General features: G+C 38.1%; 1 protein-coding gene across 1 annotated transcript in view; it reads right to left on the bottom strand.

The window, feature by feature from the left end:
* Window positions 1-27581, bottom strand: part of Dok6 (docking protein 6) — a 394737-nt gene that overhangs the window by 64776 nt on the left and 302380 nt on the right. The window contains exon 8 of the mRNA XM_004654811.2: window positions 14454-14571. Within this exon, the coding sequence (XP_004654868.2) occupies window positions 14454-14571 (118 nt within the window). The remainder of the gene's footprint in view (window positions 1-14453; window positions 14572-27581) is intronic.

Below are 27581 nucleotides of genomic sequence, written 5' to 3'. Positions count from 1 at the left end.
TGCCCTGTAGCACATAGCATTTTAAAAATAAGAACTGTAGTTTATCAAATATTTTTCTGCACTTGTTGAGATTATTATGTGGGTTTTAGTTTCAAGTCTTTAATATGAGGTCATTTATTGATTTATTTTATTTAGTTTTTTTTGTTTGTTTGTTTGTTTGTTTTGGCTTTTTGAGGTAGGGTCTCACTCTGGCTCAGGCTGACTGGAATTCACTATGTAGTCTCAGGGTGGCCTCGAACTCTCGGTGATCCTCCTACCTCTGCCTCCTGAGTGCTGGGATTAAAGGTGTGCGCCACCACGCCCGGCTTAGTTTTGGTTTTTTAAGGTAGGGTCTTGCTCTAGCACAGGCTGACCTGCAATACACTATGTGGTATCAGGCTGGCCTCTCCCTTACAGCCAACCTTCCCCTCTGCATCCAAGTGCTGGGATGAAAGGAATGTGCCAGTACTCCTGGATCTTGACATTCTATTTTAAAATCAGCCTAACATTTCTTTTTACAGTTCTGTCTTCTTAGCTTAACATGCCTGAGAAAAATACAATGGGACTTTGATAATTACTTTATTGATATTTATAAGTGAAGTTGGCTACCTGGTCTCTGTTTTTCACTATACATATATATGTATATATAGAGAGTTGAATAGTTATCCCTTTAATTTTATATCTTTATTTTCTTATACATGAGTGTGTTTAAGGCTATAAATTTTTTCTGTTTTCCTACTTTTCATAAGTCTATTGCAGTGTTTTTATTATCCGGTAATTTCAATATTTTGAGTTACCATTGTGTCTGCTATCATTCTGGATCACAGAAATGTGTTTGTAAATATCAAAAGCATAGAACGTTTTAGGTTGTAATCATGATTCCCACTTGATCATGATATGATCAGAAGACATATGCTTATTATGATCAATAGCCTATTGATAATTCGATACATGTTAAGATGTCTTTATGCCTTCCTTTATTTTCAGTTTTTGCTAATGTTCCCTGAATATCTTAAATATATTTACTGGCATGGAGAGATGACTCAGCGGTTAAGGTGCCTGCTTACAGAGCCTAATAACCCGGGTTTGATTCTCCAGTACCCACAGTGGTGCATGCATCTGGAACCCATTTGCAGTTGCTAGAGGCCCAGGGATGTCCATTCTCTCTCTCTGCTTAAAAATAAAAAATATAAAAAAACCTTTTAAAAATAATATAAGCTGTAATTTTTGTTTTTCTTTGAATTTATTTTATGTTTCTTTAGACATCTTTTCATGTGATCTAGTAAATATAGGTATTTAATGACTGATGAACAGATAAGAATAATTTGTTAAACTTCCACCTCAGTAACTTTATGATGATCTAAACTATTTCTCTAGCGGCTGCATCACCAAATCTCTCATGATTCAATTCCAATACTTTTCCTTATCAAAGGTCATATCAAGAGGAACAGGGTTACACTAGGGAAACATAGCCCCCATCCTATTCGCTCATTGACCACATATGTTCCTGTGAAGTCCTGCAGGATATGAAGTCAACCAGACAGAAGGTGCCGAGGGAACTGATCTTAGGTGTTTGCTATTTCATTCCTAGGAATTTTTCAGGGGTCTTCTTGGCACTGGAGACCTTGAGGCTCCAGGCCTGTGGGAGATTTGGTCATAGCCACACAGCCTGAAGAGGGAGAAGGAGAGTCTTGGTCTACTGCCTCTCTTAGAAGAAACTCTCTTCCTTGAATTGCTCCATGAAACTTCCATATGTAAAGGCCCAAAATGGGACTCTCTCTTTTTAAAATTATTTTTTATTTATTTATTTATTTATTTATTTATTTATTTATTTATCAGAGAAAGAGGGGTGGGGGAGAGAGAGAAAGAGAGAGAGAGAGAAAGAGAGACTAGGTGCACCAGGGTCTCCAGCCACTGCAACTGAACTCCAGATGCGTGTGCCCTCTTGTGCATCTGGTTAACGTGGGTCCTTGGGAATTGAACCAGGGGCCTTTGGCTCTGCAGGCAAATGCCTTAACCGCTAAGCTATCCCTCCATCCCAGAAATGGGACTCTTGATTTTCTACCAAACATTTATCATTTTTGTCCAATTGTTGTTGTCAAGTCTATCCTTCCATTTACTGCATTATCTACTGTGTCTCTACAGTGAAGTACCCTCCTGGTGTCGGGAGGAAACTATGTACTTCCCTTCTGCAGCCCAGTATCCACCTAGTCTTCCCCAGCACAGTACCCCACCATCCCCGCAGCTCAGTGCCACCCATTTGAACCTGAACTCAGATATCACTTCTTAGAGAAAACAAAACAACCAAGCCATTTTTCATCATCATTCTGTTAAACTTTTTTTAATAGCAATTATCAATTCTAAAATTTAGCAATTCTGAACTTGTTTTATTATTTTCTTTACATGTTTTTGTGGCATTTACTTTGTGTGTGAACACCTTCTTGTACTTCATTTCTATGTTGCAAACTGTCTAGAAAACGTCACATAAAATACCAGTCCACACTTTCTGAGACTGAATAAATGAAAAAATTTAAATGACTCCACTGCAACGAGCTGTATGGCTGTTTGTTGTGAAACTGTAACAAATAGGCATTTGACCCACATTACTTTTGTTTTCTCTAAATGAGATAAATTTCCAAGATCTCACATAGCTCAGTAAACTTTTATTGAAAAAAGTCGATTCAATTTCTAGAAATTTGTTGTAATTAAAGATGCAAATATATGATTGCAGCATTTTTTCAAAGCAAAAAGCAACAAATAATAAGTCTGCTCCATTACAGAGTAATAGCTAAATTAATGAATTTTGAAACCCAGTGTTTTACAGATTTATCTGCCATATAGACCTTGAATATATAAATATGCAAAACATGTATATATTGAGTATGGTCTTAATTTTATATATACACACATGAATTTTACCTCAGTCCATTTGTATCTGTTTATACTCACTCTAAAAATTTCACAGCATATGGTAGAATTGGTGGTTATTTTTATTGCTTAGTCACGAATTTCTTCATGTCTTGTTTTTTCAAGGAGAGTATATTTCATTTTGCAATTAAGCTACCCTTCATCCTTTGGAATTTTGTCAGATTTACTTGCAATCACACTACTACTTTAAGTTTACTTCAGTGGAAGCTACAAAAATATTTTAGGACAATGAACCTCTACGGCATTTTTGCTTTTGTTATGGAAACCATGAGAAGACACAGCCGTGAATAGTCTGAGTGCTGGCTTGTCAGCCATCATGCCTAAAATAAAGAGAAGACAGTATTCACAAGAGAAGGAAATATATGGAATAAAAAGGAGTGGCAGCTGGGGCACAATAAAATCTCCAAAGTAAGACACTTTTGAGGGCGCTGGAATATGGGAGGAATGCATTCATACTTGTTGTAAAGCTTACTTAAAAGCCTAAAGGTAATAATAAAAGATAATGGTAACCTTCAAGAGATAACCTGGCTCATTTACATACGCAAGGTGTTTTCCATTGTACCACAAGAAGAGCAAAGCTGACATATGGAGTTTTAAAGAAGCAATGCCCAAACCATATAGGACTTATCTATAAACAGCAAGGATTTTCCACAAGTGGTTTAGATGGCTTGCATCTGGGCCGTCTCATTTAAAGCACATTTGAGAATAGCTGTTGTCTGCTCTTCCGAGGAATAATTCTTGCAAACCTTGGTGAGAGAAAGTGTGCACACAGAAAGATGGGGGCTGTAAATGTTTTACACCAGGCTGCCTTAAACTTTGTCAGCCCTGGGGGTAGACACATAGCAGGAAATGAGCTAAAAAAAAAAAAAAAATCAAGACTGCCTGCTTGACAACCCCAAATTTTGTCCTTAGTCATTTTACAGTTCTGTTCCTCAGTTTTCTCATTCCTAAAATGGAGACATTAATTGCCCCCATGTTTTGTTTGAAAGATTAAACGTGATGATACAATGTGAAGTTATCACAAAATGAAAGTCAGGTTGATAACTGTAACACATTCCTTTTTTTTTTTTGAAAATGGCACCTGCAATTCTCAAGCTACCCAGAAATCAGTGTGGTTTATATGGAATTACACATGGGGATTTTTTTTTTTTAGTAATATTTCGCTCATAGTGGGTTTCTCAAAAAGTTGGCCTCCTCTCTCCTATGAAGACTTTTCAAGCATGCTACACTTCCTCAATTCCACATAGACTGCTCATAGATATCCAGGTCAGTGGTCTATCCACACTAAATCTTCTCTTTGGTGATTGGAGAGATGACATGTAGTTAAGCAAACTGTATGCTGGTTAAATTATTGAACTGGGATGAACATGTGGTTTCCTGACTCTCAGTGTCTTAAAGCCTGCAGAACTGAAGTCCTAATAATAAGTCAGATAGGAGTAACACATTATGATTTCTATTTTCACTTAATATTGTTTATTCAACACACTCCTACAACAGCTATAACTTTTATGTAGAAGCTTGTTTAAATAACAGGAAACTAACCATGCTATATTTTCTACTACTTCTCCCTGTTTTTTTTTTTTTTCCCAAACCCTGTGAGCTTTCTCATACCCTGTGAGCTTTCTCATAACTTTCAAAATAATCCTAAATTTTACTAGTAAAGTTTCATCCACTTTAGGAACATTTTTCAAGGAAATTAATGAATGATTAACTGTTTTCAAAAAAAGAGTTTCAATTCATCAGGCAATTGTTTGTTAGAGCAGCAGACACAAACCCTGGCTGTTTCTCAGGCGTCTGTAAGCATATATAAAATTCCAAAATGGGTGTAATCAAGCCACAGATGCCTTTGGCTAGTTATCAACTGTACTCCAGGGGGGCACCTGTCCAAATTTATTTAGAGAAATGGGATATTCTAATGAATGAAACACACTTTATTTTTTTCAAAGAGTTGCACTGTACTGACTTTGCTAAAAGTCTCCTTTATTGCTGAAGGTGTATGCAGAAGATGAACCATGTCTTGATAATTTGAAGTTTAGATGCAAACTAGGTCTTCGATAGGCTTCAGTTGTAATATGCAACTTCAATATTTTGAATTGTGGAAATTAAAATAAAAGCTCTCAATTCTTTATTAATATACATAAAATTAAAACAGCAAAGGCAGCAAGAATTTTCTGGGAATTCTCACAAGCTATGCTAGTCTTTCAAATTTAATTACAGCTGTTCAACATCTATAGTTTCTTTTCTAGCTTGAATTCCTAAGTTCTTCTTATATAAGCTTACATACTTATACACATTGTTGGGATGTGTGAAGATATCTGAAGATTGAGGCAATGAACTTTCAGTTGATATCCATTACTTGCAGAGAGGAAAGGAAACTTCTAGAACATCTTTAAGAGTCTATAGCTTGGTCTCTGGCAAGTATAATCTTCATGATGCCAGTATCCCATCATTAGCAAGTTTAAGGGACACTGTATTATGATTGGCAGAGCAAGATGAATGGAAAAATACTTGAAGTAAATTTGTTAAATCTATAAATCAGGGGAGTATATGTATAAAAAGTCTGAGTAGTGGATGAGATTTATAAAACTTTCAGAACAGGAAACAGAGGTTAGGATAAAGGAAGTATCACTGAACAATTTCTCCTTAGGGTCCTCTATGCTCTTCTAATTTGCTATGCTTAATATTTTAAGAACAATTTAGAAGGAAATTATATATGGCAAGGTAACAAGGATTCAAATGTCCCCCTCTCTTCTCTCTTTCTCTGTGTAAATGAATACATGTACACACACACACACACACACACACACACACACACACACACACCTATGGCAAAGGCAGTTGGGTGTCTGTGTGTGTATTTTTGTGTGAATGCACATATACTATACATATATATGACAAATAAAGTTTGTGTGTGTGTGCATGAGTGTGTACATGTATGTGACTGCACAGGTGACCTATACATATAAATGAGAGAGTTGAGCAACTTTCTGGTCATACTGAATGTCCCTTGGGGAAGTAATGTTAACACACTATGTTTACTCTTTTACTCTTTATGACTACAATATATTGCATGTATTTTTTCATAAAACTTCATTAATATAGGACTAAAACAGGCCTGGGGAGATAGGTCAGCAGTTAAAGGTACTTGCTTGTAAAATTTTCTGGTCTGGATTTCATTCCCCAGTACCCACATAAGACCAAATGCACTAAGTGTTGCATGTGTGTGGAATTCATTTGCAGTGACAAGAGGTCCTGGTGTTCCACAACACACACGACACAGACACACACAGACACACACACACACACACACACACACACACACACACACACACACACAAACACAGTCTCTCTCCTTCATCACAAATAAATAAAATATAAAACCAATAAATATGTCACTTGTAATATTTTAAAAATCCAGCGGAAGCATTTTTACAGGGAAGGAATCAAATTCAGAGATTAAATAACATGTTTTTAAGATTTGAATTAAAAACAGTCTGTTTGGGGGTTGGAAAGATGGCTTAGAGGTTAAGCCAATTGCCTGCACAGCCAAATGACCCAGATTCAGTTCCACCAAGAGTAGCACAACTAGAGTCAGGAGGGGCATGCCTCTGGGGTTCGTTTGCAGAGGCTGGAGGTGCGCGCATGTCCGTTCTCTCCCCCGCTTTCCCCTCAAATAAATAAAAATAAAATATTAAAAAAAACAGTTTAATAGACCCATTACTGGATTAGGTTAACATAACATATAGAAACACATAATCTGTGTGCTTATAAATTATTGCTTCATATATGGTAAAAGAGTAAGTGTCTGGCTCCCTGTATTTCATGCTCCGTTGTCTGCTGATTTTGCTTTTTGTTGTCTCAGGAGACTGGAGCATCTCGGGCTTGGGGTTCTGCCTGGTCCAGCAAGGGGAGCAGGGTTACTGAGAACAAGTCTGTCAAGTCCTGACTCCAGTGCAGTGCGTGTCTGACACAGGAAGATTGTTCCTTAGAAGAATTCTCAGTATCCCGGGCATAGGGATCAGCAAGCATCAAGTTTTGCAGGGAGAGAAAATAGGGTGGGGACGGAATACCTCTTCTGCCCTGAGCTGAATGAAGTCCTGCCAGGAATTTTGGGACTCTTGGGCCTCCAAAGGTGCCCTGGACATCCTTAACTGCAGGATGCGACCTTTGGGAGTGGCAACTTCTTCGCTTAGGGTGCAATCTCTTCTTTACACTTGCTGGTGGTAAGGGACAAAGATTAAATGAAGATGACACAGTGAATTTCATTTCTCTGCATGTAAACCTTTAAGACTAGGTGAGTCTCCAATTTAGTTTTTGTAGAATTGTAAAATCGAGCCGTTGTTTCTTAAAGTGAGATTTTTATAAAGTCCTTAGAACCAAAGGAAATTTATCATTCATTCATTCATAATGCAACTTACAATACTATTTTAAAGTAAATAATAAAGTACATTGGTTTGTGTTTGTGACAGAGCAAGAACCATGTTAGTGGGAACTTAACTTACTTTAAGTACATGGACACTCATTCATAATTATTGAGTGGCTTGTGTGTAATTCTATTTCCTCAACAAGGTGGGTAATATTATCCTCAGTTTATGTATGAACAGAATGGAACTTAGAATGGTTAAGGAAGTTACCCAAATTCACACAACTTAAAAGTGGTAAAGCTCCTATTCAAATTTGGGTTTATTTGACTAAAAAAAATAAAAATAAAAACTCTAGCTTCTATACAGTAGGCTAATTCACAGCCATGGATTTTTCTGATGTGGCTGGCTATGAGCATAAAAATAGACATTTCCTCAGCTGCTACATTACAGTCCAGAGGATGAAGAGGGTTTTAAGCAAATATATTGATCTACAGATAAGCATTAATGTTTCTGGGGTGGGGCAGAGGTAGTGAAAACTTATGGCTGCAGGAGATAAGAAATATTTTACAGTGGGAATATTTTGTGTCTTTTCATGGTGTCTACTTTGGGGAGCCATAGATTTATTCATCTCAAAGAAGTGACATTCAAAAAGGCACTTTTGTTTTGTTTTTGACTTATCTCTCTTAAGGTATAAAGTTATGCAGTAAATGTTCATGAATATGGTTTAATAGAAAGCGTTGCTTCCAGAAATAAAGGCTCATGTTTCTAAGGGCTGTTACCAAATCACAACAAGCCGGTTAATACCTGTGGGGAACGTTAATATATCTGGCTACTTCTGAATTCCCTGACTGATTCCTCTGAAAATGCATGGCCCAGATATTAGAAAGATGATAATTTAATCTTATGTATGCTATTTATTATTTTTTAAAATGTACTTACTTATTTGCAAGGAGACACATGCACAAACACAGATAGATGATACATAGATGTAGACAGAGAAAGAGAGAGATAGGGAGAGAGAATAGGCCCACCACGGCCTTCTCCCACTAAATAAATGAAATCTAGATGTATGTACCACTTTGTGCATCTGGCTTTAGGTGTGCACTCTGGAACTGAACCCAGGGCCAACAGACTTTGCAAGCAAGCATCTTTAACAGCTGAGCCATTTCTGCAGCCCAATATTTGTATTTTTAAACTTTAAGGAGGCTATTATTTACTTTCTAATCTGGGAAGTATCCTATAATAAAGATTTAAATGTCATTTTCAATGGAAACCATTTATTTATGATTCGAGCTTAAAACGGAATGGGTAGTGAAAGAGAATGCAGCGAAGAATAAATAAAACCTTCCATTAACCAGCTACGTCTCAGAAGAACTCCCCTTAGCATTTTCTGAAGGTTATCTCTAATTCTAATGGCCTGTTTTGTCGTGTCCTTTTGAGAAACTGGAGCTACCGATGCCCTTTCCGTGAGCATTAAATGACTTCTGTGTAATTAGGTGAGCTTTGGTGCTGACACTGATGGTCTGTGGCTTAATTACAGATGCAGAGAGGGCAGGAGGAGGCACACAACTCAAAACTGGCATTTGGATATTAATTGATGTTAATGAAAGCACAATTTCCAAAGCACCTGCCTTCCTGAAAGGTGTCGACCCAGTCCTCTTTGTTCAGACAATTCCAAAGCAAGGTGAATTTAATTTGTGTTAAGTTAAGAGGTATCAGGGAAATTTTAAGAATGTCACACTGTCCCTTAAAGTCACTCATTGGGAACCATTTTCAGCTCCCCTCCTCATCATTACAGTGTATTGAAGAGGAACTAACCCCAGCAGGAAAGCGGCAGGTGGTGAGAGACAGAAATTGAGCTGTCATGTTAAAGGGCCCTGTTTACAGTATAGCAAAAGCAGGTCTGGCAATGGGAAATGACTGTGGTTGGTAAAAATGTCCCTAACACGAACAGCAGACACACCAAGCACAGGCAAACAGAACAGAAGCCACCAAGCCAAGCTACTGTTGGACTGAACACTGTTTCAGGTTCCCTCATGAAGGGTGGTATTTCAGGAATCACCTTTAAGCATTATTCACAGTGTGAGGCTAATTCCATTATTATTACTATTATTATTATTATTATTATTATTATTATTTTGCAATCAACAAGGAACCTGACATGATAATACCAATGACTTTGACTAATTTGATGTGCCATTTTCAAACCACTGATTTTTCTGGTCTTCACAAATACTGACTTAAAGACCTCACTATGTAGTCTGTCATCGAAATATATTGATTGTCAATTTATATTTGAATTGAGATCCCTGAAAAACCAGTCATATGACTTCTTTGTTTTTGTACCCTGTCTCCCTATGTCTCTGTGTCTCTTCCTTCTTTCCTCCTTTTCTTCTTCCTTCTGCACATATTTTTCAGGGTCTTAGAAGTAAAATCACAATTCACTTATGAGACATGTGCTCTTGAACAATTTAAGGTCTCCTCAAATGTGGAGAAGATACACTGTATGTATGGCATAAGCAGTTTTCACAGACACACAGGAAGTTGCATAAATATAAATACTAAATGTCCTTCTAATAAAACTCCAGCAAATGGAGAAAAGTATTTACCATTCTGTAAATATAAGTTGTGAAAATTAGCCTATCCTGAGCCTCTTAGGAGTAGAGAACATAAACAAGCAGCTGACTAGAACTTGGATAAAAGGGTCTCGTTATAAGCCAGTTCCTTTTTCTTTTTGGCTCTGTTGATCCAAAGTAACTTAAGACAGCCACGAATATCACATCCCCTCAGAGCTCCTGTGGGAGCAGCGTGGAGAGATCGGGTTAGCCTCCCATCGTGGAGGCAAATGCTGCATCTCACTCATGGTTGCTTGTCTTTAAAAGCAAATCTAGGGTAGAAAATAACTCAGCTAAGTACAAGGCTTTAAGGATGACAGACAATCGAAGTGGCAGGAAGTCTTAATATGGAGTGGATCTGTTTCAAGCCATGAGTTTTTTGTTTTTTTTTTTTTTTCATTCCTAGTATGTGTACTGCTTATTAATGAATCCTGACTTATCAAAGCTTAAGCTTATAAAACTTTCCTCTCTACCTTCTGAATGGAAACCTACGGAATTTAATTCATATTGATCTCAGCTTCACAGCCAGAATACAGAAATGTGATCAGAAAATTCAGATCATGTGTTTTCATTCCTGGATGCTACCCATAATTTACCTGGTGTGAAGGTCAATCTTCATTGTCAACTTACATGGATTTAGAATCACCATGGGAACACACATAGGTGTTTATTCATGAAGGAGTTTCCAGAAAGTTTTAACTGAACAGGGAAGATCTAACCTGAATGTTGGTGGCACTACTCCATCAGGTAGAATAATAAGTTTCAGGACTGAATAGAAAAGGAGCAAGCGGGTCAGGTACCCCCACTCATTTCTCCAGCTTCCTGACCATGGACTGAATGTGACCGGTGACCTCCAGATTCCATGACTCTTGCACAATGAGGGATCATCCCCTCAAACTGTGTCAGAACAAATCCTTCCTCCCTCAAGTTGCTCTTGACAAATACGTGATCACAATAAGGGGCAGAGTTGCTGATACACTTGATGATACAACACCCACAACAGCAAAGGTTTTCTTCAGCTCTGCCAAGTGTACAGTGATATCCAACAGCATTCTCCTCTTACTGACAAAGAAGCAGTGCCCATTGACAATTCTTCTTTCTCTGCCTGTGGCAGAGGGAGAAGGGAGAGGACACAATCCGAGTGGCAAAAAGAAGCATGCAACTTTTGGGTTCATAACTGGGGGACTACGAGGAAACCACAACCCTGCATGCAATTTTGTGAGGAAAAAAAAAATGTAGGTATGTATCAAAGGCCACTTGGAATCACTGCTGTTAATTTTTATTTCTCCCTTGTTGTGCAGTTTTATTCTAGCTAAGTTCAACTAGAACATGGTTCCAATGAAAACAACAGTTTTCCCTTTTTTTTTTCCTTTGAGGACAAAAATGTGGACTGCCACACCAGCACAAGGGAATAACAAGATAAGTCATCACGGTAAAATGTCACTATTGAGTTGATGTTTGTACCTGTCAGTTCCTACCCACCAACTATCTAATCACCTCTGCCTCTACTTAACTGTTTTATCCCTACCTAGATACCTTGAGGGTTATATATTTATTTATCTATAACCACAAATGAAGGGTAAACAAAGTTGAAAAAGGTTTTTGTCTAAAAAATGCAGTACAAAACGTCAAACTACAGTAAATAAAATATGGTTTACATTGAATATATTCTCTATTAATTTGACCTGCAGTAACTTCCTTAATCAATGCAGATTGTTTCATTTTTTTTTACAAAAATAAATAAATAATCAATTAATCAGAGAATAGTGTGATGTTGAGATTATGGTCATAAATTGTTTCTTGCAATGATAAGGCATCTCATATCCTACCTTTATTGGAAATTGTCATTAGTGAGATAAATCATAGAGAATTCTAAAAAGTTGTTGTATTGATTAGACGATATAAATTAGTATTGTCTTTGAAAGATACTGCAGCAATGTTTAAAGAACCTTAATATTTTTTGATGGATGTGAAATTATTTCTAGCATTAATTTTCAGTTTAAATGTTAACTCTCCTTATAGAGAAAAGCTTCTTTCATACTTTCATGAAAATAAATAACTTTTATTTTCTGTAGTTGTAGACTAATAATAAAAGCAAGCTAAGTATCATATTGCTTCAAACTCCTTATACTAACTTGTGTATTTTAAATAGAAATTTGTTATCATTTTTTTGATTCATACATTGTATTTCCCTGTGGAGTATAGTCTTATCAAAACAACACACACACACACACACACACACACACACTCTTATATTCAAATACAAATAACCTTGTAATTATATATACTAATATTTCCCAAGAAGGGAAGGATTGATGAGTTGTACAAAATTGTGTACCCAATTATTTTACTTTGTGGTGGAGCAAAGAAATGTGTCCTTTCTTTGATTGCACTTTTGTTGTTGCTTGCTTTTGGAAAAAGGGTGTCCCTATGAAGCCCACCTGATCTTCTATCCCTTAGTGCAGGGTGCACAGGTATAAGCCGGGGAATCCAGTGATATCTTTCATTGTCCCACTATTCTCCCTTCTTCTTTCTTTTTCTGTCTGTGTCTTTCCTTCTTCCTTTCCTTTCTTCCTTCCTTCCCTGCCTCCCTCCTTTCCTTCATTCCTCTCTTTCTTCCTGTTTTTCTTATACTTGGACCAGAGATGTCATGTATACTGCAAAAATGCTCTACTACTGAGTTGTACTCCAATCCCCCTCTCTCTGGTAATTGAACCTTTTTTGCTTCTCTAAGTATCTAGTCCTTATGCTATTAAATGTTTTCATATAGAGGTAGATAATATTAAAATATAATAGTTATGTCTTAAATACAGGTATCCATGTAGCTACACATGTAAATAAGCATTTAAAGTATAAAATGTGGACTGGAGAGATGGATTAGCAGCTAAGGCTCTTGCCTGCAAGGCAAAAGACCCAGATTCAGTTCCCTAGTTCCCACATAAAGCCAGATACACAAGGTTGCTCAAGCATCTGGAATTCCTCTGCAGAGGCTACAGGCCCTGATGCACCCATTTTCTCTCTCTCAAATAAATAAATGAAATGAAACATAAAATATAATTGCCTGCTGTTTGCCTTCTCTAAGTTTACTGAAATCATTCCAAGGAATTTTCCTGTAAGAATATATATTTAACCATTATATTTTACTGCTTGAACTACATTCTTTTATCTAAAACCTTGGTAAGTAAACATTGTTATCAAAACATTTTTTTTTTCAATTTGCTTGTAACAGATTTATTTTGCCACAATATTTAGTGTTGCTAACATGTGAAAAAGATTTTAAAAAGATGAAAACAAAGTTATAAATGCCTAACCATGCTGAAAGCGGTAACTGGTACCACCTTCAGCAATACTGGTGCCTATCCCATTCAAGCCTAAGGTGCTAATAAAAGTTTGAGAGGTGAATATGCTTTTTCAGTTCTGTGTTTAAATGCGATGTTTCTCCGTTTGGGCTCCCTCCAGGGTGAGTATTGGATTGGAAGGATATGCTTATGTTGAAACAAAAGAGAGAACAGAAAGGCATCTGCTAATGCCACCGTTTTCTGTGCCATTGATCAAATGTCTGCTGTCTGTTCATTTTGAACCATTGCCATGCTGGGTACCCACCACTGGGAAACACGCAGGAGCCTGGTACTTACACTTGGCCCCTTCTACCTTGAAACCTGTACCCTCTCCAGACTTTCTATGATGAACTTTTGGCATAACTCAGAACTTCTAAGGGTAGATTTACATAGCATTTTATTACTGCTTCTGAAACCCACTCTTGAATTGATGCTTAATCCTATTATGGATCAAAAGTTGTAAAAAAATGAAATCATTTGTAAAATACAGCATGAAGTAGACCTCATCATTAACTTTTAGCTTCTGATTATAAGTTTCATATAATGCTCCAATCAAGGTCTTAGGCCAAATAGGGTCTTGAACACTCACAGCACATTCTGGAATAATTTTTATACCTTTGCATATATAAAATTATAACTGTTATGAAACAAGCAAGGGTGCTGTTTTCTTGGTGAACTGGGTACCAGCACAAGGGTTAAGGAGATCAACACAGAGAATAATCAATTCCTACCAAATCAGATATCCAGAGACTCAGAGGCCCCCAACACCTCATCACTGAAGCAGACCAAGAATGAACCCAACATGGTTCAGGGAAATTTTGCAGAAGAGGGGGAGGAAAGAATGTCAGAGCCACATGTTGGGTCATGATGTGCAGACATTTATCCTACCTATAACTATGGGCTAACTCCACAATGCATGACCCATGTACCTCAACAAGGAGGTGCCAAGGGGAAGGGGTAGGATATGGATGAGCCTAACAATGGTACCAACTTGACTGTATTCACTGAGTACAAAACTAATTAATAAAAAATAAATAAATTTAAAAAATCGTAACTTTTTGAAAGTAGCAGTAAACCTAAAGTGTTTTCACTGAGCACACTGACAAGTTCATAAGGGGAAAGGGGAGAAAATGAAGTCCCAGCAGTTACACAGCAAAGTTCAAGACTCTTGCTCTACCAGACGGAAATCCTGGCAGTTAGTGCTGCTGGGCCACTATAAAGCTACTTGCCTTGCAAGCTGTAGATTTCTCCCACGCTGTTCTGACGCGTGATGTGATGCCAGTAGGCACTACGAGGAAGAGAGATGGATTTCGATAATGTCATTGGCTCAGTCAAGCTTGTCTGAAGCTAAAAGAAAAAGAAAATGCATCTTTAGGCTTTCTTGCAAATATCAAACTGAAATCTATGCATTTAAATGCAGAGGGTTGAATGTGAGTGACAGGTAATAGTATCTATTGGAGATACTTAGAAAATCCCCCATGCAATGTGACTGTGTCAAAAGGGACAGTTGTAAAGGATTTAATCTTACTCAAGCATTGGGAGCATTAAAATAGGTTCCCATGGCTATTAGCCAATGGAGAATGCTGGCAAATAATCAAGGGAAATTCAGGTGCATCCCATCATTAGTTTGCATTTCAATGGATGCAAATCATTTGCATTGCTCTTAACTGTATAAAGAAGAATTCAAGAAATGGAAGCAAAAGGCATTGAGAATCCAATATCCCAGGAAGGCATAAAGGGCAAGAAGTCTATCTTTTCTCCCCATTTCAGACACTTCCCAACAGCCCCTCCCACCTACAGACCTGGGCTGTTTGGCTCTTTTTCTTCTTTTCCGTTTTTTTCCCCTAATATTTTGTTTATTTATTCATTTGATAGAGAGGCAGAGAGAAAGGGCACATAGAGAAAGAATGGGCACACCAGGGCCTCTAGCCACTGCAAACAAACGGACTCAAGAAACATGTGCCACCTTTTGCAGCTGGCTCATGTGGGTACTGTAGAATTGAAACTGACTGCTTAGGTCTTGCAGGCAAGCACCTTAACTGCTAAGTAATTTCTCCAGCCCTTCTTTTTCTTACTTCACAGGTACATTTTAACATTAGCTGAACTCACCCACACCATATTACATTACTTGTTCTGTTTACATTGAATTTTGAGAGAAATAAATGTATTTTTACTGATTATACGAAGGGTTAAATAAAGCATAAATAAATAGTTTTCTTTCTCTTTGGACATGTTTCTCTGACATGGCCTGAATAAGCATAGATCTTTGGGTAGGGAAGGTGAATCCACTAATGAACAAAATTTCACATTTCTCTTCTTAGGTAATGCCTGTTTGGCAAATGTGGGAGTAACAGAAACTAACTCTAGTCTCTGGTTCCCACTGTGTCTTTACTCAATCTTCACACATTAAACAATTTCTGAATATTACACTGGATTCAGCTTATACTATTCTCTTAAAGATTGTGATCACAAAGGTGTCTGATATACTATGATAGACCCTTAAATTCTCCATAAAATTAAGGGATTTTATGTTTTAGTAAATTCTGTACTTCTTGTCTTACAGTTTCTACTAATGTGGTGTGTTCAGAAATGTCTTACCTTGTCTAAAAGTTGCTTCATTCAGTCTATTTAAAACAGAAAGCATATTTATTTATTTATTTATTTATTTATTTATTTATTTATTTATTTATTTATGAGTGACAGACAGAGAGAGAGAGAGGGAGAGAGAATGGGCGCTTCAGGGCCTCCAGCAACTGCAAACGAACTCCAGACGCATGGGCCCCCTTGTGCCTCTGGCTAACATGGGTCCTGAGGAATCAAGCCTTGAATTGGGGTCCTTAAGCTTCACAGGCAAGTGCTTCACCACTAAGCTATCTTTCCAGACCAGAAAACATTTTTCTTTTTTTTAAAAAAGATAGTCCACATGGAAACATTGCAGTTGATTTTCATACTTTTTAAAATTTTGGTAAATTTTAAGTTTTATTTCTTGTTTGCACATCAGTGTCCTAGTAACTGATTTTCAGCTAATGGAAAAGAAGACAAATTTCTGCGCATTGTAGTAGAACTTGAGGATCTGTAACTTACTTGCTAACAATGCACAGTTCCAGTTTTGTCTGAGCCCTAACAGTTGGAAAACATCTGTGGACAGTGCTGCCCACTTTAAGATCCATCAATTATTTTCATGTTCAAAAAGTCCAGCACAAGTTGGAGAAATTGCTTAGCAGTTAAGGCAGTTGCCTGCAAAGTCTAAGAACCCAGGTTTGATTCCCTAATACCCAAGGAAGCCAGATGCACCATGTGGCACATGCATCTGGAGTTTGTTTACAGTGGCTAGAGGCCCTGGTGTGCCCATTCTCTCTCTCTCTCTCTCTCTCTCTCTCTCTCAAATAAATAAATTAAATGCAAAAAAAAAAAAAAGTTAAATGACAAAGAAAGTTCTTCACCTGCTGCTATACAGAGGTTAAAGGCAAGGAACATTCCATGAAACTGATAATGGGAGCAAAGAGGTTTTGTTTTGTATGTAAGCTTCCCATGTGAGGTATGAATTTGATTAAATGTGTCTTGAAGTAATATTCACAATGTCCATTAGTCACATCTATTACTTCATAAAATAAATCTCATATTAATCATGGTTCTGCTTGCTGTCTAATCTTTATTCTTTCCTTACTCTATTATAATTATATTGTTAGTATAAAATTATCTTTCTGAAGCTTGATGAAAGTAATGTCTTGGGCTGGAGGAATGGCTTAGCAGTTAAGGCATTTACCTGCAAAGCCGAAGGACCCAGGTTTAATTCCCCAGAAGCCATGTTAGCCAGATGCACAAAGGAGCACACAAAGGAGAGAGAGAATGGGCACGCCGGGGCTTCCAGCCACTGCAAACGAACTCCAGATGCGTGCGCCCCCTTGTGCATCTGGCTAACGTGGGACTTGGGAAACTGAGCCTCGAATCGGGGTCCATAGGCTTCATAGGCAAGCGCTTAACCGCTAAGCCATCTCTCCAGCCCAATAATTTTTTTTTTTAAAGTAATGCCTCTTCTGTTTTTTTTTTTTTTTTTTGTTTGTTTGTTTGTTTTTTTGGTTTTTGGTGGGGGATAATTTTACTACAAAATGAATAGTCTCAAGCATCATGGAAACCCAATAAACATACTCTATTTTTTAGAAATGTCAACAAACCACCAGAGATTAACTTCCTCTACCACTTTCTACCTGACATCATGTCCTGAAGCATCACTCCTCTCTTCTTTAGCTCTTTCCCTCAATTTTGTCAAGACTTGCCAAATTTGATTTCTTCATGTCTTCCCTGGTCTTTTCTTTATTGCATTTTCATATTTAATTATGGAAAAATGTGGTTATGGACTTTTGGTGATGTGTACAGATCTTGTCTTCTGCCCCTCAGTTATCTAAGTGCTTTCCTGAATATTAGAATGCCCAATCATCATTAACCATCATTATAAAGTATGTCACCACCAAACACATATATTGAAGCTGTAGTTCCCAATGTATGTAGTTATTTAGAAATGAGGCTTCAGAATATGATAGTTAAGGCTAAAAAAGGTGGTAAGGATCGATCACCAATCCGACAGGGTGATATCCTTATAAGGAAAGGAAGTGACCAGAGGGATTGATATCTATAGATAAAAGACCTTGAAAAGATATAGCAAGACAACAGATATATGCAAGCCAAGGAGAGAGATATCAATCATGAGAAATAAACACTGCTTTAATGTTAAACTTGTAGTCTACAGATCTGTGGAGAGGTAACCTTCTCTTGGAGACACAATGCAGTCTATGGGATTGTTTTTGGCAGCTTCAGTAAACAAATGCAAGTGTCAGGGACAATCTAACAGAGAGGACATATGATCTACCTGACTTGCCCAGTAATTTTAATTTTTTGTTCCTATTTTGTTTTTGTGGGCTAGTGTGTATGTGTGTGCAGAACAGTATGTGCACGTGTATGTACCCGTGCAGTACCCCATATGATCGCCTGAGACGGGGTGTACTTGCCAGAGCAGAATGTCCATCTCTATTCCTCTTCTACATATTCTTAAGCCGGGATCTCTTACTGATTCCTGAGCTTGCCATTTTTGTTATGCGCTCTGGTGATTCTCAAGTTTCTTTTTCCCTGTGGAACTGCAGTTTCAGGTGCACATGACCAAGCCTAGATATGCATGTGAGTCCTGGGAATCAAACTCAAGTGGTCTGTCAAGTGTCTTCAGGCCCTCATGCTTACAAGGAAGTTCTCTTAACCGCTGAGAGATCTCTCCAGCCCTAGTCATGTTATTAACTTTAAGCAGCATATTACAAAATCAGCCTTTTTAATTATCACAGTGACCAAGACAATGTGACTATTGCTCATAAACTTTTATTGGTTTTATTGGTTCTAATTTTAAACTTTTTCTTAAAAATACTTTTATTTTGGGCTGGAGAGATGGCTTAGCAATTAAGCACTTGCCTGTAAAGCCTAAGTACCCTGGTTTGAGGCTCAATTCCCCAGAGCCCACATAAGCTAGATGCACAAGGGGGTGCATGTGTCTGGAGTTCCTTTGCAGTGGCTGGAGGCCCTGGGGCATCCATTCTCTCTCTGTCTCTCTCTATCTGCCTCTTTTGCTCTCAAATAAATAAATAAAAATAAACAAAATTTTAAAAATAAAAATAAAAGTGCTTTTATTTATTGATTAATTTGTGTGAGTGCAGGAATATGCGTTTGCATACCAGGATATTTTACATCTGTATGTGAATGCCAGATGCTTGTGCCACATTTTGCGTGGCTCTACCTGCGTGCTGAAGCATTGAATCCAGGATGACAGGATTTGCAAGCAGGGTCCTGAACCACTGCACCATCTCCCCAGTCCATAATTTTAACTTCTTAATAAAATTCCTCTGGTTTAGACAATTCTACAAACAAACTCTAAACATCATCCTTAATTAAACCAACTAAAATTTTATAGAAAAAAAAAGTCTTAAAGTACTATAATAATTTCCCAGCTTAAAGAGAAATAAATTAATCTGACCTGGAAGATTTATAGAGTCCTATAAGTAAGTATATTAATTTTTCTCTCTCTTTCTCCAATAACTAAATAAAAAAGGTGTTTAAAAACATATAGGTAAATTTATATTAATAGTGGAAATATGTGTCCACATTTATACATGTGCATGAGAAAATTATGAGATTACTTATAGCCAATTATTGTGATTTAAGAAATTAAACAAGATGGAACCATGTTTTCAAATTTCTTTTCTCTTTTCTTTAGGATTTGCAGTGTAGCTCCTTCAGTGGGTTTAGCCAGTGAGAAATTCCTTAAGAAACTACTAAGCATCTTGGTTCCCTCATGTCAGAATCCTCCAGTATCTGTTGGTCCCTTCAAGCAGTCAGCATTCCCTGCTATACCCCTTGCACAGGCAGCGTGAGGGTTTGGATAGACCGCCTCGCTCAGATTCAGAAACCAAGCAGTGTCAGGAGCAGTTTGCTCAGCTCTTGACATATTTGCCAAATCTTTCTGCCATTTTGAGCCACCACCCTCTTGGTATCATTTGAAATGACATTGAGTTGATGCTGAACACTGAACCAGGAGTTGCATACTTAGTAGAAGAGTCCAGGCCATGGCTCAACAAAGCCTGGATTGCAGTTACAAGATCTGCATTCCATCTGAGAACTGCGTGTCCCACAGAGGCCATAACCAAAGATCATAATATAGACCCCAAGGGCTTCATATTGAGGTTAAGTTTATATCTTTATGTGAGAATCTCACAGATGCCATTAATGCTATTCTGAAACAGGTAAGGGAATAAAAGAAAGAAAAGAGGAAAAACAAAACAAAACATAACCTCAAAAGTCAAAAGCCTTGGGGCTGGGACGATGACTTAGTGGATAAGCTGCTTGCTGAGGAACTCTGACTACCTGGGTTCAGATCCCCAGACCCTGGGTAAAAAGTCGGGAGCTGTAGTTGGGCTCCGTAATTCCAGTGCACCTAAACTGAGAAGGGAGACAGAGACAGAAGAATTTCCAGGAGCTGTAAAACAGAGTGATGAAGGAGACTCACTGCCTGAGGACAAGATGGAAGGCAAGGACTGACCCCCAAATGGTCCTGTGATCTCCACACATGCAACATGTGCCCACTCTCACATACAATTACATATAAATAAATGGATCATTCTTGTTTTTAAAGAAAAGAGCCTGATATTTATAGAGCTTTCAAAAGAATGACATATTTCTGTCAGAGTACTTGATGACCCACTAAAGGTTAGTGGTAAGACCCTACTTCTGAAGACACCATATGCAGCTGACAAGTAAAATTGAATGGCATGGCTGGAAGCCAGGAGAGAGTCAGTCTCCAGACAGTGTGTCTAGTTCCAGAAGGTGCTACATGCATGACTGGGGGAAATGACCAATATCTGTCCAAGCAACTCATGGTCTAAACTACTTAGCAGCAAATAACCTGTTGTGATGCCCACACAAGTGCAATAGTGGCACACCAATCACTGTGGGCTAACTCTGCAATGAGCAACCCATATACCTCAAAAAGGAGGGCCCAATGGGAAGGGGGTAGATCATGGATGAGCCTCATAAAAGTACCAAACTGTCTGTATTTGCTGAATACAAAACTAATAAAAAAATAAAAATAAAAATGATATAAACAAGAGCAGGGTGATTTTGATCTCTTCTATTTAGGCAATATATAAAAATAATTATTTAGCCGGGCATGGTGGCATATGCCTTTAATCCCAGCACTCGGGAGGCAGAGGTAGGAGGATCACCGTGAGTTCGAGGCCATCCTAAGACTACATAGTGAATTCCAGGCCAGCCTTGGCTAGAGTGAGACTCTACCTTGAAAAAACAACAACAAAAAAGTTATTTATGTGTAAATACCTGAGATGTGTGGATGTTATCAAGGATAGAGTCCAGTGCCCGATCCTGCTGTAGACCTTCTCCTCTCTCCTGCTTTTTGGAAACCGTTGAATATGTCTGGTTGAAATGGTGGTTGTTAGGAATTATTCTTTTGGAGGTCACTCATGGCTTTGATTTCTTGTGACAATTTATTTTAAAGTATGTTTATACAGAAAAAAAAAAACCCATGGACATTCATTGCTATTTAGTTTGGAAAACACTCTCTTTCCTGGTAAAACATGAACTTTATGAGCTGGAAGGATGGCTTAGTAGTTAAGGTACTTGTCTACAAAGCCTAAGGAACCAGGTTCCATTCCCCAATACCCATGTAAAGCCAGATGTGCAAAGTGGTGCATGCATCTGAAGTTCATTTGCAGTAGATAGAGGTCCTGGTGCACCCATTCTCTCTCCTTCTCCCTATCTCTCTTTTTCTCTCTCTCTTCCTCTGCTTGCAATTAAATGAAAATGTAAAAAAGATATCTTTAAATAATGAACTTTATTAACAACATACTGCAACATGGACTAGTCCAGCTCTGAGTGAACTTGAGAGCCCAGGAAGAAGCTAGCAAGACCTGGCACCCCCTGGGATTCTTATAAAGGTACTGGCTACTGTGTTCCCCCCTGAAAAAAAATCTGTGTTTTCTCGTTGTATTTTATTGTTCTGAGACTTTTTCTCCCTCTGTGATAAACTTTAACTCTAATCTGCTTTTCCTTATATAAAATTCATTGATATAAAAACTGAACAGTTTAATTTCCTTTCACTCCATCTCTTTTTAATGCTTACCTACAAATGTTTAAATTATGAGAACTCCTGAGACATACGTCTACACACCTGGGGAAGAAGAGGTTCAGCATCTATGAATCATCAATGTGCGTCATCCTACCCATGCCTGCCCATGTTCTTACCGGTTCACATGTTTTCCCATTGGATATTTAAATTGATTTTCAACACATGTGCCTACCTATAAGCATCACAGACAGTGCCTGGCTGGTGCAGAGGTCAAACATGCTTAATTCCTGGAATACAGCTAGTGGGGGATGTCTCTTTGTTCATGGAGTACAGCCAGTGGGAGATATCTCTTGGGGCTTTAGTGACTATGATGTGTGTTCCTTATCACCATAACTCACTGTGAATCATTCAGGCCGTCTCTGGGAGCCGATCAGGTAAGAATCACAACAACTGAGCAAGTTCCACAGGGTCAGGGCAGGAGTGTGGGAGCTTCTTTCCATACTCAGAGCTCCATAGTATGTTGGCCAGAGTAGTAGAATTTAGGAGTGTTCTTTGCTGTAAAGCTAACTTACTTTTGAATGTGGATCCAACAATTTACTCTATGTATTTGATCTCAGACAACTAAGGTACTTAAGTCTTTTAAAATCAGTATCTATCTATCTATCTATCTATCTATCTATCTATCTATCTATCTATCTATCATATATATCTCTGCATGTATCTCTCATTTATCTCTTATCTATCTGTCATCTATTGATCTATATATAATCTATCAATCATCTATCTGTCTATTTATCTATCATCTATCTACCTATCATCTATCTATCTATCAACAATCATATGTCTATAATCTGTCTATCTTTAATTTATCTATAATCTATTTATTTATGATTTATCTATCATCTATCTACCTATGTACATATCTAAATCATCTCCATCTATTTCTCTCTCATCCATATATCTACATCATTTATCTATCTAAAAACGGAGTTAATACAGTCTACCTTGTGTTATAAACATGACACAAGCTTTGCTTTTAGAGTGAAAGCCATAGACACAAAGAGAATAGTGCTCCTCCAGGGAACTTGAGCCTTTCAGCTTCCATCCTCAATACAAGAAGAAAGAAAAAAGCACCATGAGTACATTCTTAAATGATCTATCACCTATAAATTTGAAAATAAATAAATTTATAGGGCTACTAAAAGTAACAAGATAAATGCCCCATAAACATTAAATCTTATTGTTGTTTTGCATTAAAACCTTGTCTTAGCAATTTAAATGCATGGTGGTTTATATAACATCCATTGTCCGCACACGTTAAAACACTCGAGCATAATGTGTGTCTCATCTGAAGCGTGTGGTAAATATGTCTGCCTGGCCGTCACTCTCATGTTGGAGAGGTGGCAAGGAACAGAGGTGTCTACCGATATGTGCATAGGCGGATAAGGCATACGCATTTGTCAAAACTGTGGATCAAAGGAATCACAGTGATAGTGAAGACACATGTTCCGTTCAGACTAAGGCTGAAAAATCCCCATAAAATCCAAGAAATATACACCTGAGGGCTATCTGGTCCATGGGGTCAGATGGGGAGAAGTGGGAAATGGGTGAGCTACGAATGTGGTAGCAGACCTAAAGATCCACAGGTGCACACATGAGCGTGTCTATGTGTACACACACAGCGTAAACTCGGAAAAGATAGATGGTGTTTTCTGTATCATGTTGTTAAGTACTGTGTTACAGTTCCTTGGTATGACTGAATAAGGAGCTCCTAGGTAAAGAGTGTGCAGTAAAATATAGTTCATGGGCTGGAATGATGGCTCAGTTTTTAGTTCACTTGTTTGCAAAAGTCTAAGGACCCAGGTTTGATTCCCCAATACCCCCATAAGCCAAATGCACCAGGTGGCACATCCATCTGAAATTCGTTTGCAGTGGCTAGAGGCCTTGGCATGCCCATTATTTTTCTTTCTCTGCCTCTCTCTGTCTCTCAAATAAATAAACGAATACAATTTTTAAAAGTTGAAATAAACACTAACTATTTGAAAGGTACAAATGGCCAGAAAACATGTTAATGTGACATAAAAATGCATGTTAGTTTTAAAAAGGAAAATATTGTGCTACTCAATAAACAAATATTACATGGCCTTCCCAGTTGAGGACACTGAGTTTTATTTGTTCTTAGAAATGTGTTCATGAAACTTAAAAAAAAAAAAAATGTATGGGAACACAGACTCTAGAGACCATAAGCCAGCCTTACTTGGCAGTGTTTGGAGTCATTAAAACAGTCCTCTGAAGTTTGAAGGTTTATGGGCAATTGGTTTCTCATGGACTTGGCTTAATTTTCAATAGGGGACACCTCACACTTAATCTTCCATTTTATTCAAGATAAATGGAAAGGAATTAGAAGACACCTTGCAGAGTTTGTTCCAAGATAACAAATAAAAAGTGATTTACACAGTAATTTAACGGCAGTTGCTAAAAGTCATTCAATTGATCTTCACAGAATATTATTTTCATTAAGCTTGAAACAGAATGAATGGTATCACTGTATGTTTTAACTATATAATAACCAAAATACTTTCAGGTAATGTGAAAAAAACATGAGCTTCAGAATAGTATCATATATTATTATAGAAGTTCGCTCAACATTTTAACACTATTCTTATTTTTAATCAATGATGCTTGTAAGAATACATGCATATTCTCAATGAGTCAGGTGGTACAGACCTATAATACCAGATTTTCAGGAGGACGAAGCAGAAGCATTGAGGATTGTGAGTTCAAGGTCTGACTGGGCTACAAACATTATATATATATGTATATGATTTATTTATGAGACAGGCAGAGAGAGATTGAGAGAGAGAGAGAGAGAGAGAGAGAGAGAGAGAGAGAGAGAGAGAGAGAGATATCATGAATACAGGCATTCCAGGGCTTTCTTTCACTATAAACTGGACACATACAACATGCCATGCACCTTGCTTTACAGGGTACTGGATAATTGAACCCAGGCTTTATAAGCCGTCACCTTAAACTGCTGATCCACCTCCCCAGCCCAAACAGAATATGTTTAAGGCCAGTCTGGACAACCTAGTGTGATCTGTTTCAAAATAAGAAAAAATAAACGTTTTAAAGGGACCTTTGTTTTAATCTTCAATACCATAAGAAAAACATAATAACTAAGCAATTTTTTTTCCTTATTATTTATTTGAGAGCTACAGACAGAGAGAAAAAGGCAGAAAGAGAGAGAGAGTATGGGCACACCAGGGCCTCCAGCCACTGCAAATGAACTCCAGATGTGTGCACCCCCTTGTTCATCTGGCTAACATGGGTCCTGAGGAACCGAGCCTTGATCCGGGGTCCTTAGGCTTCACAGGCAAGCGCTTAACTGCTAAGCCAGCTCTCCAGCCCCAAATTCTTAATTTATCTCTTTTTCTTTAACTTTAGCACAAGGAACACAATGAATACATGCTAATTGCTACATTTCACAGTTGCTTTACATTAAAATGTTGTTCTCTTTAAAATTTTGAAATTATAGTTCTTTACATAGTTTCCAATAACTGTGCACATTGAAAGCTGGGAAGAATTTCTAGAGGTGATGAACCCATTTTCCTTTGTACTTATATGTGCAGCTTTTTACTTTTTGTCAGCCTCTTTGTGAATTAGTATATAATTCCAGAGTTTGCTGAAGTTCAGCTGGTATGTTAACACTGAACTAGATGTTCTTATTGTGAATGACTTAGCCTCTTTCCAGGAGAGATGACTAAAGGTTCTGTGGCTCTCTGTCTTTCTCTGCCACTACTTGGTGAAGCACTGGGCACGCTCCGGCCACACTGGACCGTCACAGCGCTTATCCCGGGATTGAGAGCTGTGCTCCTGTTGTCAAAAGCAGCATGCAGTACACTCCTGTACTCCTTGCTCAGAGAAGGAGCTGTTATGAAGGCCTGGGACATGCTAGTCTCGGCTTTCAGTGTTAGGATTGTAGGTGTATGTAAACACACTCATCTTGTCCCATGAAAATCGTGCTTTGAGTTTATCTATAATCTATCTGTCACCTATCTGTGCATCTGTCATCTCTCTATCTCTCTGTCTCTCATTGATCAATCATCTACCTGTCTATCATCTAATCATCATTATATCTTTCATCTGTCCCTCATCTAGCTATTTACCACTGTGATGGTTAAGGTGTTGTCAACTTGATCTGTTTAGGAATTCATATACATCCCTGCCCCCCCCCCTTTTTGGCGTTTTAAAGTAGGGTCTCACTCTAGCCCAGGCTGACCTGGAATTCACTCTGTATTCTCAGGGTGGCCTTGAACTCATGGAGATCCTCCTACCTCTGCCTCCCGAGAGCTGGGGTTAAAGTCGTGTGCCCCAGGCATGCCTTTCAGGTGGGTCTCCCATGTTGCTTAACTGAGGAAGGAAATCCTTCTCCGAGGGTAAGCCCTTCCCTCAGAGTGAGTGGCCCCTCTCAGGCAGGAACTTCATGTAAGGAAGCTCTGGATGAAAGGAGCCCCTTCCTTCTACCAATGACCCCCGCCCCCCAGTGGCAAATGAAGAACTGTGTGGATTGAAAATCAGTGGCTCTGTAGGAAGCCTACAGGCCTTCCGTGCTGGATGGGGACTGCTGAGCCATCTAACCAAGTGGACTGAGCAGCTACCGGCTTCCTTGACTCTGGGGCCTGCAAACTGCTATTGGACTGCTGGAAGCTAATCCAATAAATTCCCTTTTAATATAATTCATTCTTTATTTTATAACTTTTAAAAAAAGAATTATTTTTATTTATTTATTAGAGACAGAGAAAGGGAGAGAGATTGAGAGAGAGAGAGAGAGAGAGAGAGAGAGAGAATGGGCACACCAGGACCTCTAGCCACCGCAAATGAACTCCAGACACATGAGCCACCATGTGTATCTGACTTATGTGGGATCTGGAGAATTGAACCTGGGTCCTCAGGCTTTGCAGGCATGAGTCTTAACTGCTAAGCCATCCGTCTAGCCCTAATATAATTCACTCTATCAGTTCTCTTCCTGTAGAGAACCCTATTACCCCATCTATCTCTGTATCATCCATGTTCTGCATCTACTACATATCATGTATCTTCATATCAATCTGTATCTCTATCATTTAGTTATCTACCGACCTATCTAGTCATGTATAAGTCATCAATTATCTATCTATCATCAATTAACCAATCAATTCATCAGTCTATCTAGATATTGCTCTACTTTTGTGAGAGAGTGTCCTTGAACTCTCTATATAGCCCAGTCTGGTCTGGAGCTCAAATCTTTCTGCCTCAGCCTCTCAAGTACTAGACTTACAAAGATACACCCCAAGCCAGCACGATGTCATGGATTTTAGTTTGTTAGTTGTGGTCTATTTTTTTTTTTTTTCATTTTAAATTGCTGCCCCAAATAAATGAAAGCATTAATCCTTGGGTTGTATGTGTGCTTCAGATGATGCATTCTTACCTAGTACCACACTAGTTTTAGTTTTTTAAATTCTACATAATATTCAATGTACAAGCATAACTATTTTTTTAGGAAAAAAGTAATTTAACCATAATCTGATGTGGTTGCCATGATCTTAGGTGAATCTTCATGTACATTCGTTCTTTAATATTTTATTTTTATTTATTTATTTGAGAGGGAGAGAGGCAGAGAGAGAGAGAAAGAATGGACATGCCAAGGCCTCCAACCATTGCAAATAAACTCCAGACGCATGTGCCACATTGTGCCTCTGGC

Source organism: Jaculus jaculus, chromosome 15 (genome assembly GCF_020740685.1).
Source record: "Jaculus jaculus isolate mJacJac1 chromosome 15, mJacJac1.mat.Y.cur, whole genome shotgun sequence".
Classification (NCBI taxonomy): Eukaryota; Metazoa; Chordata; class Mammalia; order Rodentia; family Dipodidae; genus Jaculus; species Jaculus jaculus.
The sequence above is the reverse complement of the archived record's forward strand: the minus strand, read 5'-3'. Positions and strand labels throughout refer to the sequence as shown.